General features: G+C 61.1%; 1 protein-coding gene across 1 annotated transcript; it reads left to right on the top strand.

The window, feature by feature from the left end:
- The first annotated feature begins 293 nt into the window (after positions 1-293).
- On the top strand, positions 294-11,297 carry CNPPD1 (cyclin Pas1/PHO80 domain containing 1). Its single transcript, XM_050917100.1, has 8 exons — positions 294-444; positions 2,187-2,289; positions 3,342-3,423; positions 4,305-4,425; positions 4,512-4,640; positions 6,081-6,142; positions 6,770-6,887; positions 10,026-11,297. The coding sequence occupies exons 1-8, from the start codon at positions 376-378 to the stop codon at positions 10,719-10,721; spliced, it is 1,380 nt and encodes a 459-aa protein (XP_050773057.1). The 5' UTR covers positions 294-375; the 3' UTR covers positions 10,722-11,297.
- Positions 11,298-12,556: the final 1,259 nt, after the last annotated feature.

The raw sequence follows: 12,556 nt of genomic DNA, 5'->3' as shown, positions 1-12,556 counted from the left end.
GGGGAAGTGACTCAGCCAGGGTCACAGCCCCCGGAGCTGGACGTGCGAACAGAACCCAGGAGTCCTGGCTCCCAGCCCAGTGTTTGACCCGGCCCATCCTGCTTCTCACTCAGCTGCCCGGTGGGATGGGGGCTCGGCGCTGTACCTCGCGGGTCCCCCAGCTGGCTGCGCCCCATCAGACTCAGGGTCACAAGCACGAGGTGATCCATCCCCGCGGTATCCGGCGCTGAGTAAGGAGGCCGCAGAAGAGCCCGGAGCTTCGCTGGCTGGTGAATCACCGCCGGGAGCTTCCGGGCGGGGCTGCGCTGAGACACTCCCCCTGCCCCGGGAAGAGGAAGGGAGAGAGACGGAGCGGGCCCCCAGCACCCCCGCGGGATGGATCTGCACGGGCTGCTGCTGGACGAGGAGGGGACCTTCTCCCTGAGCGGCTTCCAGGAGTTCACGGTGAGCGTCCCCCGAGGCCTCCCTGCCGCAGCCCGCCCCCCCCGCGGCCCCCTCCCGGCTCCCCGCTCGGCTCCCCGGCCCGCTCCCCTCCGGCTCCCCGCTCGGCCCCCCGGCTCCCCGCTGCCCCCCCCGGCCCGCTGCCCCCCCCCGGCTCCCCGCTCGGCCCGCTGCCCCTCCCCGGCTCCCCGCTGCCCCCCCCCCCGCCCGCTACCCCCCCCCCCGGCCCGTTGCCCCCCCCCGCGGCCCCCTCCCGGCTCCCCGCTCGGCCCCCCGGCCCGCTGCCCCCCCCGGCCCGCTCCCCTCCGGCTCCCCGGCCCGCTGCCCCCCCCGGCCCGCTCCCCTCCGGCTCCCCGCTCGGCCCGCTGCCCCTCCCCGGCTCCCCGCTCGGCCCCCCGGCCCGCTGCCCCTACCCGGCGCGCCCCCGCCAGGCTCCCCGCCCCCCCCGGCCCGCTCCCCTCCGGCTCCCGGCTCGGCCCCCCCTGCCCGCTCCCCATACCCGGCCGAGCCCCGGCTCCCCCTGCCGCGGCCCGCGGCCCCCCCACCCCCGGCTCTCGTAGGCCCTGGCGCTGGGCAGGGCCACAGCGCGGGCGGCTCTCTCGGCTGCCGCACCTGCCGGAGGAGCGCCACGGGACAGCCGACACCCGCTCCCCGGGCCTGTCCCCAGCAGCACCCAGCCCTGCCAGGAGCCGGCCCCGGGGATGAGCGTGGGACCCCCAAACCCAGGGACCCTAAAGTCCCCCCAGTGGGCTCCCAGCCACCTCCGCCCCAGACCGGTCCGCACAAGGGTCTGTCCGGCCAGGGGCCGGGCAGTGACCCTCCTCCAGGGCCAGGGGCCAGGGACCCCCAGCGCAGGGGTTGTGTCCCTGCCCAGCCTGCCTAAGAGCCATTGCTGGACCATCCCCCAGGAACTTCTCTGGGTCTGTTTTGAACCCAGTTACACTTCTGGCCTTCCCCCCGGGCCCTGGCGAGGAGCTCCCAAGCTGACTGGGCGCTGTGCCAAAGCACCTCCTTGTGCTTGTTTTAAACCCACTTGGCCAACTCCTGGTTCTTGTGTCATTTACCCCGTCACATAACACTTCCCAATTCACTCTCTCCACACCCGCCATCACCTTATAGACCTCTACCACATCCCCCCAATACGGTCAGGGACCCAACCCCATGCTGCAGGGATCCCTAAACCTCCAACTGCCAGGGACTGGATGACGGGATGGATCAGTTGATAATTGCCCTGTATTGCTCATCCCCTCTGAAGCATTTGGCGCTGGCCACTATCAAAGACAGGGCACTGGGCTGGAGGGACCATTGGTCAGATCCAGTGTGGATGTTCTTCTGTTCTTAGTCATCACCCTCCTAAAATGAACAGTCCCAGACTTTTAAATCTCTCCTCATATGGAAGCTGTGCCATCCCCTAATCGCTTTTATTGCCCTTGGCTTCTTTGCACCTTTTCCAATTCGAATGTATCTTTCTGAGACGGGGCAGGATTCAAGGTGTGGCCGTATCATGGATTTCTATAGGGACATGTTATTTTCTGGTTTCTGACCTAGCCCTTTCCGCCCATGTTACCCCCACCAGTCCAGGCGCCCATATGGCACCAGTCACCGTGGTGTCTGAGTGCTCGGCAGGAGCACACAGTTCCCGCTAACCCTGAGCCTGCAGTTGGACTGAGGACCCAGCACGTCTCTCTGGGACGAGGGCTGGGTGGTCTGCAGCTTTGTTCTCATCCTGCCCATCCCATCTCCAGTTTCTGCCAGGGCACCAGCAGCTGAGTGAGAGGGTGCGGAAGCGCCTGTATTATGGCTGGGACAAAGACTGTAGCCTGGACGATCTCTCCAGCCCGGTGGCCGGTGAGTGGTGCCTGTCTCTGTGTGGTGAGGATGTGTGCTGAGCCAGGGATTGGAACTCGCCCTCGGGCTGAATGAACTCAGTCATCTGCTAAGGCCACATCTACACTTGAACCGCTATGGCTGCTCTGGTGCAGCTCTTCAGTGTGGATGGGAGGGGGTCTCCCAGCGCTGTGCTTAACCCACCTCCCCGCGAGGCGTTGGCCAGCTTGACAGGGACAGGAGAATTATTCTCTCGCCCTAGCGCTGGCTGCGCCTGGGGTTAGGTCAGCGTAGCAACGTCACCCGGAGGGTGGATTGTTCACACTCCGAGCGACGGAGCTGGGTCGACCTCCCTTTTTAGCCTTTTTGCTGCCAAAGGCTCTGGCCCCCTTTCCCCCCACGAATGTGTGCACACCCAGGGGTGTTTCTGCAGGAGCAGTGCCCAGCAGGCTCCCTTCTCGTTACGATTTATTAGCTGTGTTAGGGTAGAGCCTGGGGGCCAAGGCCCGCTGTGCTGGGTGCTCTACAAATACAACGAGGAGCCCGTCCCTGCCCTATAGCTTACTTCTGCGCTCATGCCCCCTGGAATAGCCATAGCAATCCAGCGGGGGTGGCATGGCACAAGGGACCCACCAAACAGGCTGGGTTGTGTTTGAGAACCAGGGTGTAAATTTCAGAGCTGTTCAGGCCTTTCCCCTAATGACTGGGGAGCCCATCTCTGTCTGACCTTCTGCCAGTATCTCTGTAAACCGCTGACTACTGAGCGGGGTAACAGATGCTGAACTTGGTTGATTTCTGGCTGCCCAGCATGAGACATACTCCCAGGGGCTGGTTTCCGAGGGCAGGTGCTCAGCACTGCCTGGCAGGTGTCTCAAGCCAGGCACCGAAAATTACTCTTGAAAATCTTGCTCCAGGAGGGGAGGGCATCCATTCCCCGCTGAGCTCCCTGCCTCTGGGTGGAGGGGTGTTGCTGCTGGCTGGATGCTGGTGTTGGTTGTTCATTGAGAGGGAATCGGGGGGTGGGGGGGCATTATTGCTGGTGTTAATCCCTGTGCCGCTCTCCTCTGTCCTAGACATCGCCGTCGAGTTGCTCCAGAAAGCAGCTCCCAGCCCCATCCGCAGGCTGCAGAAGAAATACGTTTGCCACGTGTCTCGGTAAGACGCAACCCCTCCTAGCCCGTCATGTGCAGCAGGCGTGGGCCTCTGGTCTGGCTTGACACTTCAGTGTGGCTACCAGCTACCTGGATGGGGAGCCTCTTGCCGGAGAGCATCCCCACCCCAGGCATCGCCCCTGTGCTGTCGTGCTGGATTTTGATGGCCCTGTACTGAGCTTCTCTGGGCCTTTTCCCTTGTCTGCCCCTCTGATGCTCTCCTGAGCTGCTTGTCCTGGGTCACTGTTTGACTGATGTGTGCAGCCAGTTCCTGAGCTATATGGCAGTGCATGCCTTGCCTGTCTGGTCTGTAGTTCAGCCTGGGGTAGCTTCCTGGGGCCTGGTGCTCTCAGGTTTCTGTAGTGCCAAAGGTGAGCAATGAGGCTTCTGGGTTTTGCACCTTGGCAGGGCAGGGAGCCAGCCGGTACCACTGCCTGTGCAGCTCTGTCCAGGCGGTTCCTGTCTGTGTGTGAGGGATTGAGGGATTTCCTGACACAGGCAGAGCTCGACGCTGGTGGGCCCAGAGCCCTGCGGCTGGGCCGCTCTCCCCTCTGTCCACTGGAGAAAGCCGTGACCCTTGTGAACGCCATGACACTCAGAGCAGCTCCGCAGGCACAAGCTGGGCCTGTTAGCGCCTGCCCGAGGAGCCAGATGCAGCTTCGCCAGCAGGAGGCAACGAGCCCCCTGGCGTGATCTGTCCATCTGCCGGGGGCAGTTACGGGCATGCCCGCAAACCTTGTTCTACCCAGCAGCAGGCAGCGTGTGCCCTGCCCTGCCCATTACGTGGCGGGATGGGAGCAGCCAGGCTACCACGGCAGTGGTGGGACGCTGTGTGTGCCGAGCCACAAAGGAACCCTAAGTCCTGCTCTCGCCCCACGGTCACAGGGAAGCCTGCATCTCGCCCTGCTCCATGATGCTGGCTCTGGTTTACATCGAGAGACTCCGGCACCGGAACCCCGAGTATCTGCAGCAGATCTCCTCCTCAGACCTCTTCCTGATCTCCATGGTGAGCCGAGCCCTGAGTGGGCTGGGGCAGGGGCGGGCTCTCCCCTGGGGGGCCGTGCTGACGGGCGCTGTGCTCCTGGCTTTCAGATGGTTGCCAGCAAGTACCTGTATGACGAAGGGGAGGAGGAGGAGGTGTTCAATGACGAATGGGGCGCAGCTGGCAAGGTGGGGGTGCAGACCATTAACACGCTGGAGATGAACTTCCTGAGCGCCATTGTAAGTAGTGCTGATGTAATCGCTTGAGTGCCTGTGTCCCGAGCCCATCGGGGGCCCCTTTATATCTCTCTGTCTCTCACACACATGCGCACTCACACACACGCGCACACACAATCAGGGTCCCGTTGCACCAGGCGCTGCATGGACCCAGAGCGAGGTGACAAGACCAGTCTGGATGTGCTCGCTCAGCGTCTGTGTCTTGGTGAGAGGCGCTGGGCAGAGGAGAAATGGCACATCAGGGTGCCAGGGTAGCTCGTAGTGCTGAGGGTGACCTGGCTAACTAGTAGAGGGCTGTGCCGTGGCTGTGCAGGGCTGGGCACGCTGCGAGAGCTCAGGGCTGGGCCTAGCACTTGGGGTGTCTGTTAAGCTTCCAGGAGGCGTCTGACCTGGGCAGCCGTGCCAGGGCCTGCTGAAGTGCTGCACTCAGTGGGGCGCTGGGGTGAAATCAGAGGCTGCATGGAATGGGATCAGCTGACGGAGGGGGAGAGGGCTTCCCACCTGGATGGGAGCAGCTGGCCCCTTTCCCAGAGTGCAGGAGGACTGTTGCCCCCATGAGCCATGGGCTTGGCCCAGTAAGATCAGACATGGAGGAATGTGTCTGCTGCGGGACCCACCCTGCTGTGGGCTGCTCCATCCCCAGTCAGCCTGGGCTGGGAACAGCCTGCTCCTTGCGCACACAAACTATATCCCTAGTTCTGCTGCCATTGACTGTTGCCCGACCCCAGCTCCCAGCCAGGAGCCCCCTGAGGCTGTCGGCAGTGCAGTGTGCACAGCTGGCCGGCAGGTGGTGCTCCCCGCCCACCCGAGAGTGCAGGTTCGAGCATCTCAAAGAGCGTCAGGGGCAGCTGGGGGTGCTAACCCAAGGCTGGTTGTGGGGTCAGGGGCTGGTGTGCAGAAGGGGAGATTGGCCTGGGGTGCCAGCTGGGATAGCACATGCCCCTATGGGAGGGGCCAGCAGGGGCTGGCGCAGAGTTCTTCCATTGTGGGAACGTAGCATTTACTGCAGCTCGTTAGGCCTTGGCTCTGTCCAGCCTGGGATCTGCGTCCCCCAAGAAGTCCCCCCCACTCCTCCTTTGGCTCCTGGCCATTTTGCATGTGACTGCGGCCCTGCTGGGCTCTCCGGGCCAGCTGTGTCTGCGGAGGGCCAGTGAGATCCTTTGGGGGCAGCACAAAGGGGACTCCCGCTTGCAGGCGGTGATTGTCCAGGATCCTGTCCGAGCTCTGGCTGGGCAGAGCAGCGATCACACACTACGAGGGGGTCAGGGAGGGGGCAGGCTGAAAAGCCCCCAGCCAGGCTGGGAAATGGGCCAAATGGAGCTGGAATTCCTCAGATGGCTGCCCAGCCTCTCTTGACCCCGTTCAGACCATGCTGGGGGGTGCCTGACCTGCCCAGGCTGTTACCAGGCACCTCTCGCCTGATCAGTGTTTCCCTTCCTGCAGGACTGGACCCTCTACACTGACCCCAAGGAGCTGTTTGAAGTGCTGAGCTGGCTAGAAGGATGGTAGGGGTTTGGGGCACCGGGGTGAGGGGGGGTGTTCGTGGCAGGGGTCTGGCTCTGAGGCAGATATAGCACCTCTGCCTTGCCATGCTCGGATCCGCTGGGGTATGTGTCGGCCAGCCCCTGCCCTGGGCTCCTCGGTCCCCACTCGCTGCATTCTGCAAACCTCTCCCACCGTCCGGAGCCATGCCAGGAGCAGGCTGTCGGCTTGCCCAGGGAGCTCTAGGCCGGACTGGGGCGAGGCCCGTGCTAGTCACAGCTTGTCTGAGGTGGCCTCGATCACCTGGCAGCGGAATCCCTTTGGTGTGTGTGGGGATCTGCACCCTCTTCCCCTGGTGGGGCTTTTGAGGGGAGTCAACATGCCAGGCCCCAAGGCAGAGAGTGGGAAGGCAGCTCCTCCTTGGCCTGGGCTCGCCCTGAACAGAGCCACACACGGCACCAGTGCACTTCGGCCGCCAGGGACGTGGGGCTCGTCAGTGGCACTCTGAACCCGTGGGCAGAGGCACAGAGACTCTGCCAGGAGCTGTGATGCAGGCAGCCACCCACTCACCGATGGCAGCTGCAGGCACAGCCAGGGCGGGAGAGGGTCTGTTTCCAGAGCACACAGTTAACTGCCTTCCTTCCCCTCAGCGTGGCAAGGAGACAGGGCACCCAGCGTGGCTGGTTCACCTACACGGACCTGTGCGTCCTGCTGGAGCAGCCCCTCTGGCAGCATGCCCTGGGCCAGTTCTACCAGCAAGTGGCAAAGGTAAGAGCTGGCCAGGCCCCGAGGGCAGAGGAAGCCTTCCCGTAAGGGGGCACCACAGGAGGGGGAGAATCAGGAGGCAGGGCCGTCCCTAGCCATACGCAGCTGCGTAGGTGTCACGGAGTCCCCAGGCGATGCTCTGGAACTGCTCCCCACAAAGCCAGTCAGGACTTTGGGGAGCCTTCTCTCCCTTGGAGCAGACTGTCTGCAGGGCAAGAAGTCACACGGCTTCACCTCCTGGGTCTCTCCTTGGAGCATTCAGCATCCTCTGCCCGTCCATGCGCTTCCCACAGGAAGCCCGCCCCAGCGGGGTCCTGGGGAAGCCACAGGGTCCTGCCCCCCCACTTTGCAGTCAGACATGACTCTCAGCCAGCCAGTAACACAGAGGTTTATTCGATGACAGAAACAGGGTCTAAAACAGAGCTTTTAGATACAGAGAACCGGACTCCTCAGCCGGGTCCATTCTGGGGGGCAGTGAACCAGACCTCCCGCATCTGCACTTCACTCCTCGACCCCAGCCAGCTTCAGACTAACAACCCCCTCCAGCCCCTCCTCTCTCCTCAGCCCCTTTCCCGGGCCAGGAGGTCACCTGATCTCTTTGTCTCCAACACCTTCAGTTGGCACCTTTGCAGAGGAGGGGCCCAGGCCATCAGTTGCCAGGAGACAGAGTGCCAGGCATTTAGGTGCACTGGCCCTTTGCTCTGCAGCAATCACACACCCATATCCCACCACCTAGATACTTAAGAACTGCATCGGGGACACTGAGGCACCAACACATTATTCAGAGGAAACATCAAGAACATTCCCAGTTGCCAAATTGCCCCAAATTTCATGGTGCCCTAGGCAGCTGTGTGCATACGCAGCAGCACTAGCTCCAGCGACCAACCCTATCCTCCAGCCGGCCCCCTGCAGGCTGCGCCCACTGCAAGGGACAGGGCCATACCTAGGGGCTGTGGGGCCCCAGACAACTCCCTCCACCCCGCCTCTTAACCTTCCCCCCATGCTCCGCCTCCATTCCACCTCTTCCCCCAGCAATCTCGCACTCACTGGCAGCGGTGGGAAGCAGAACAACGTGGCCCCAGCCCTCTCTACTCCGCCAGCTCCCAGCCGTGGCGCTCCGCTTCCCGCCGCCGGTGAGTGTAGGAAGGTTGGGGAAAGGACGCCCCCCCACGCTCACCGGTGGCAGGAAGCGGAGAGACGCAGCCCCAGCCGTGTCGCTCGGGGAAGTAAGGGTAGAGGAAAGGACGCGGAAGCGGAGAGACGCAGCCCCAGCCATGTCGCTCGGGGAAGTACGGCAGAAAGAGATCTAGGGGTCATAGTGGACCAAAAGCTAAATATGAGTCAACAGTGTGATACTGTTGCAAAAAAAGCAAACGTGATTCTGGGATGCATTAACAGGTGTGTGGTAAACAAGACACGAGAAGTCATTCTTCCGCTTTACTCTGCGCTGGTTAGGCCTCAGCTGGAGTATTGTGTCCAGTTCTGGGCACCGCATTTCAAGAAAGATGTGGAAAAATTGGAGAGGGTCCAGAGAAGAGCAACAAGAATGATTAAAGGTCTTGAGAACATTACCTGTGAAGGAAGGCTGAAAGAATTGGGTTTATTTAGTTTGGAAAAGAGAAGACTGAGAGGGGACATGATCGCAGTTTTCAGGTATCTAAAAGGGTGTCATCAGGAGGAGGGAGAAAATTTGTTCACCTTAGCTTCCAATGATAGAACAAGAAGCAATGGACTTAAACTGCAGCAAGGGAGATTTAGGTTGGACATTAGGAAAAAATACCTAACTGTCAGGGTGGTTAAACACTGGAATAAATTGCCTAGGGAGGTTGTGGAATCTCCATCTCTGGAGATATTTAAGAGTAGGTTAGATAAATGTCTATCAGGGATGGTCTAGACAGTACTTGGTCCTGCCATGAGGGCAGGGGACTGGACTCGATGACCTCTCGAGGTCCCTTCCAGTCCTAGAATCTATGAAGTGGGGGTTGGGGAAAGGACGCCCCCCGCACTCACTGGCTACTCCGCTTCCTGCTGCTGCCAGAGAGTGCTGGGGGGGACTGCTTTCCCCAAGCCCCCTCCCCTGAGCGACTCGGCTGGGGCCAGGGCAAGGGAAGCGGAGTGGGCTGCTCCCGGCCCCCCGCTAATCCTCTGGGCCTGTGGGACCCCCCCAAAGTGGCCCCCCACAGCTCCTGCCTCCTGGGCCCCACAGGCCTTGAGCGTAGCCCAGATCCTGGGAGAAGGAGCAGAATTCCCCCCGCTCCCGGAGGCCTGGGGCCCCACACACCCCCCGTGGGGAGGGAGGGGCTATGTAAGGCACCCAAATGGCTAGTGGCAGCCCTGCCACGAGGCCATGGGCCAGAGCCAGGAGTCATGTCCATGAGTGCGCTGCCCCCTGCAGGAGGGCATGAGAGCTGCTTTCCATCAGGCAGGTTTTGGGCAGAATATTTTCCATGGAAAATTCCAATTTTTGTTGTTGAGAAACCAAACTCCTGAAAACGGAAGCGTTTTACCTTGGAAGTGCTGCCACAAAGCCTCTTGGGACATGTTCATCAGTTGCCCTTTTGCTTGCTGGACTTCATTTCCCATGATGCACCACTGCCACCACTCTTGGGGGGCAGGTGATGCATCATGGGAAATGTAGTCCAAGGGCGGAGCCCGACTAATTAAGGGTATGTCTCTCAAGCCACAGCGGCAGCATTTCTGGGAGGAAACAGGCTTTTTTGCTAAACATTTTGGCTTATGAAGATGTTCCTGGGCAAACTTGGATGAAAGTGACGACCCTCCCCCCCCCCCCCCTTTTTGGACCAGGGCGGAGTGGTTTGTGCATTGCTGCCCCCGGCAAGACAGAGACAGTGGTCAGCATGGGTCGCTCCTGCTGGCAGGTGGGTGGCAGTCTGTGTCACCCCCCCCCTCCCCTGCGCCAGCTGCTGGTCAGAGCCTGGGGTGGAGAGTTACAGCGGAGAGCCCTGGTTCCAGCCCCGACGTCCTCTGCATGGCGTTAGCCAGCATCTGGTGGGGCCGTTTTTGCTCTGCCAAGGGGTACTGGCCTCACAGCTGGCCTGCCCCCTGCGAGGGACACTAGGGTCACTGTCTGTGTGGCCCCCCCGGGCACTGGGTGACCAGTCTCTCTCTCTCTCTCCACAGCTGGCCTGCTTGCTGGGCATGATGTACCTGACTGGCATTGCTGCAGTCTTCGCCTCTGTCACTGTGGTGCACCAGGTCGTGTGTGAGAGGAGTGCCGGCCCCGCTGCCCTCCGGCCTCTGCTGTTCCCCATGGATGGTGGGCGCCCGCTGGGCTCTGGGGCACCCCTCGCCCCCTGTGTCACTCAGCTGCCAGATCCTGGGCTTGAGCTGCCTGGCCCCCTTTCTCCCTCTGACTCCGTTAGCAGCTCCTGTTGCCTGGTGGAGAACGAGACGGTGGAGGAGCAGCGCTGCCCTGGTGGTGGGGTGACAGCCACGGCACTGTACCTGTGGGGCAGCATGCTGACGGCACTGTCCTACACGGAGGCCCCAGGCTCTGCCATGCAGACTAGACCCCAGCAAGTGCCCCCGCTCTGCCCAAACTGCCTGAAACTCCGCAGAGGGCACAGCACCTGTGAGAGATCCAACCGCACGAGCCCCAGCCGCCCCTTCACCCTGCCTGCCCCCTTTGGACTCGGCCTGGACCCCACTCGCCCGGCGCTCTGCTGCAGTGGCTGCTTGCCCGGCCCCAGCTGGGGCTGGCATCCGTCCGCAGCCCTCAGCCCCCAGGACTGGCCCGACCCCCTGGCACTGAAGCAATGCTCCTTGGAGGCAGCCATGGATCTGGGCAGAATCAAGACCTTCATCTTCCCCAGCTAGGGCTGGCCTATGAGGCCGGGAGGGCCAGGCCCCCCCGTTAGTTCCAAGCCAGCGTTTGTACCTCATGGGTTGGGCTTCTCTTCACCAGACCCTTCAGGCTTTACTGGGTGGTGGGGCTGCCTGGGGCTGGCACAGGGGCTTAGCGGCTGTGGGTACAGTGACACTGCTGGGGAATTAGGGTGCCCACAAGCAGGGGTGCCATTCTGGGCAGGGCACTGCTCACCCGCACCCATTGCTGCCTCCCAGTGAAGCTGGAATCTCAGTCCCCTGCTGCATTGGGCAGCGTGGAGGGTGGGGGGGTACATGAGGCTCTGGGCCTGTGGGCTGCACAATGGAGGGTCTGGGGTGGAGACACGCTGTCATGGGACTGTAAGCTCCAGAGGGGAGTTAGGGGCCTTACGACCCGGAGTGGATTTGCTGGGTGTGGGGAGAAGGGGCTGGTTCTGCTTCCCAGCCTCACCCACTGTGCCAGCTCTCGCCCCGCCCAGCACCAGCTCTTTTTACGCTGGATTTTAAATCCGTTTTTCACTCTTTTGTAGCTGAAAATCTCTTCTAATAAAGGTAGCTCTGGCCGTGTGCCCGTCTCGCCCTTTCTCCTACCGCCTCTCGCCCCAGTGGGTCCCAGGTAAAGGGCGCTTCCCCCACCACTGAAATGCAGCCATCTCTGGGCTGGGGCACGGTGGCTGGTTCAGCCCCTCAGCAATGCAGGATGGTGTGTAAGGAGGAGCCTGCTGAAGGGGGAGGGGAGGAATTGCCCCAGCTGGACTGGGCCTGGGCCCAACATCTCCACCAGGCAGGAACACCCCTCCGCTCCCTACCCTGGCACCCTAGAGGCTGCCTGAGACCTGGAACATAATTGCTCCTTATCTCCGTGGCCCAGCCCCGATTCTAGGTGTGTTCTCTGCCCAGCTGCCTGCGGCAGAAATGCCTCTCACCCCACGCTTCACTCCTGCCCTGGCTTCCTCATGGGAGAGCAGGAGAAAACAGACGTGACAGATGAGTCACATCACCTAGTGCCCTTTGGAGGGGCTGCCCCTACTATGGCATCGCCTGCCCCCCTCCTTCGTAGACTCATAGATTTTAGGGTCAGAAGGGACCAATATGATCATCTAGTCTGACCTCCTGCACAAAGCAGGCCACAGAACCCTACCCATCCACTTCTATAACAAACCCCTAACCTATGTCTGAGTTATTGAAGTCTTCAGATTGTGGTTTGAAGACCTCAAGTGACCTGTGCCCCATGCTGCAGAGGAAGGCGAAAAACCTCCAGGGCCTCTGCCAATCTGCCCTGAAGGAAAATTCCTTCCCGACCCCAAATATGGTGATCAGCTAAACCCTGAGCATGTGGGCAAGACTCACCAGCCAGCATTCAGGAAAGAATTCTCTGCAGTAACTCAGATCCCATCCCATCTAACATCCCATCACAGACCACTGGGCATGCTTATCTGCTGATAATCAAAGATCAGTTGCCAAAATTAAGCTATCCCATCATACCATCCCTTCCATAAACTTATCAAGCTTAATCTTAAAGCCAGATATGTCTTTTGCCCCCACTACTCCCCTTGGAAGGCTGTTCCAGAACTTCACTCCTCTAATGGTTAGAAACCTTCCTCTAATTTCAAGTCTAAACTTCCTAGTGTCCAGTTTATGCCCATTTGTTCTTGTGTCTACATTGGTCCTCCAGGTCTGGGTCAGCAGGGCAGAGTGAGCTGAGCGCCACCCCAGGGTGTCTGGGTGTGTTGCTTCTGGCCCCTGTTCCGTGTCTCTCATGCAGGGTGGAGAATATTGGTGCTTAACTGCTGGTAATAGTGACCCTAAGGGAGTGCCCCCCCACC

This window comes from Gopherus flavomarginatus, chromosome 10 (genome assembly GCF_025201925.1).
Source record: "Gopherus flavomarginatus isolate rGopFla2 chromosome 10, rGopFla2.mat.asm, whole genome shotgun sequence".
NCBI lineage: Eukaryota > Metazoa > Chordata > Testudines > Testudinidae > Gopherus > Gopherus flavomarginatus.
Note: the sequence above shows the minus strand (reverse complement) of the source record. Positions and strands in the feature narration are given on the sequence as shown.

Excerpts from the sequence above, each read along its gene's own strand:
- CNPPD1 (XM_050917100.1), top strand. The coding sequence starts at position 376 with ATGGATCTGCACGGGCTGCTGCTGGACGAGGAGGGGACCTTCTCCCTG. Across the intron at positions 6,143-6,769 it reads CTGAGCTGGCTAGAAGGATG|CGTGGCAAGGAGACAGGGCA; the intron begins GTAGGGGTTTGG and ends CCTTCCCCTCAG. Across the intron at positions 6,888-10,025 it reads TCTACCAGCAAGTGGCAAAG|CTGGCCTGCTTGCTGGGCAT; the intron begins GTAAGAGCTGGC and ends CTCTCTCCACAG.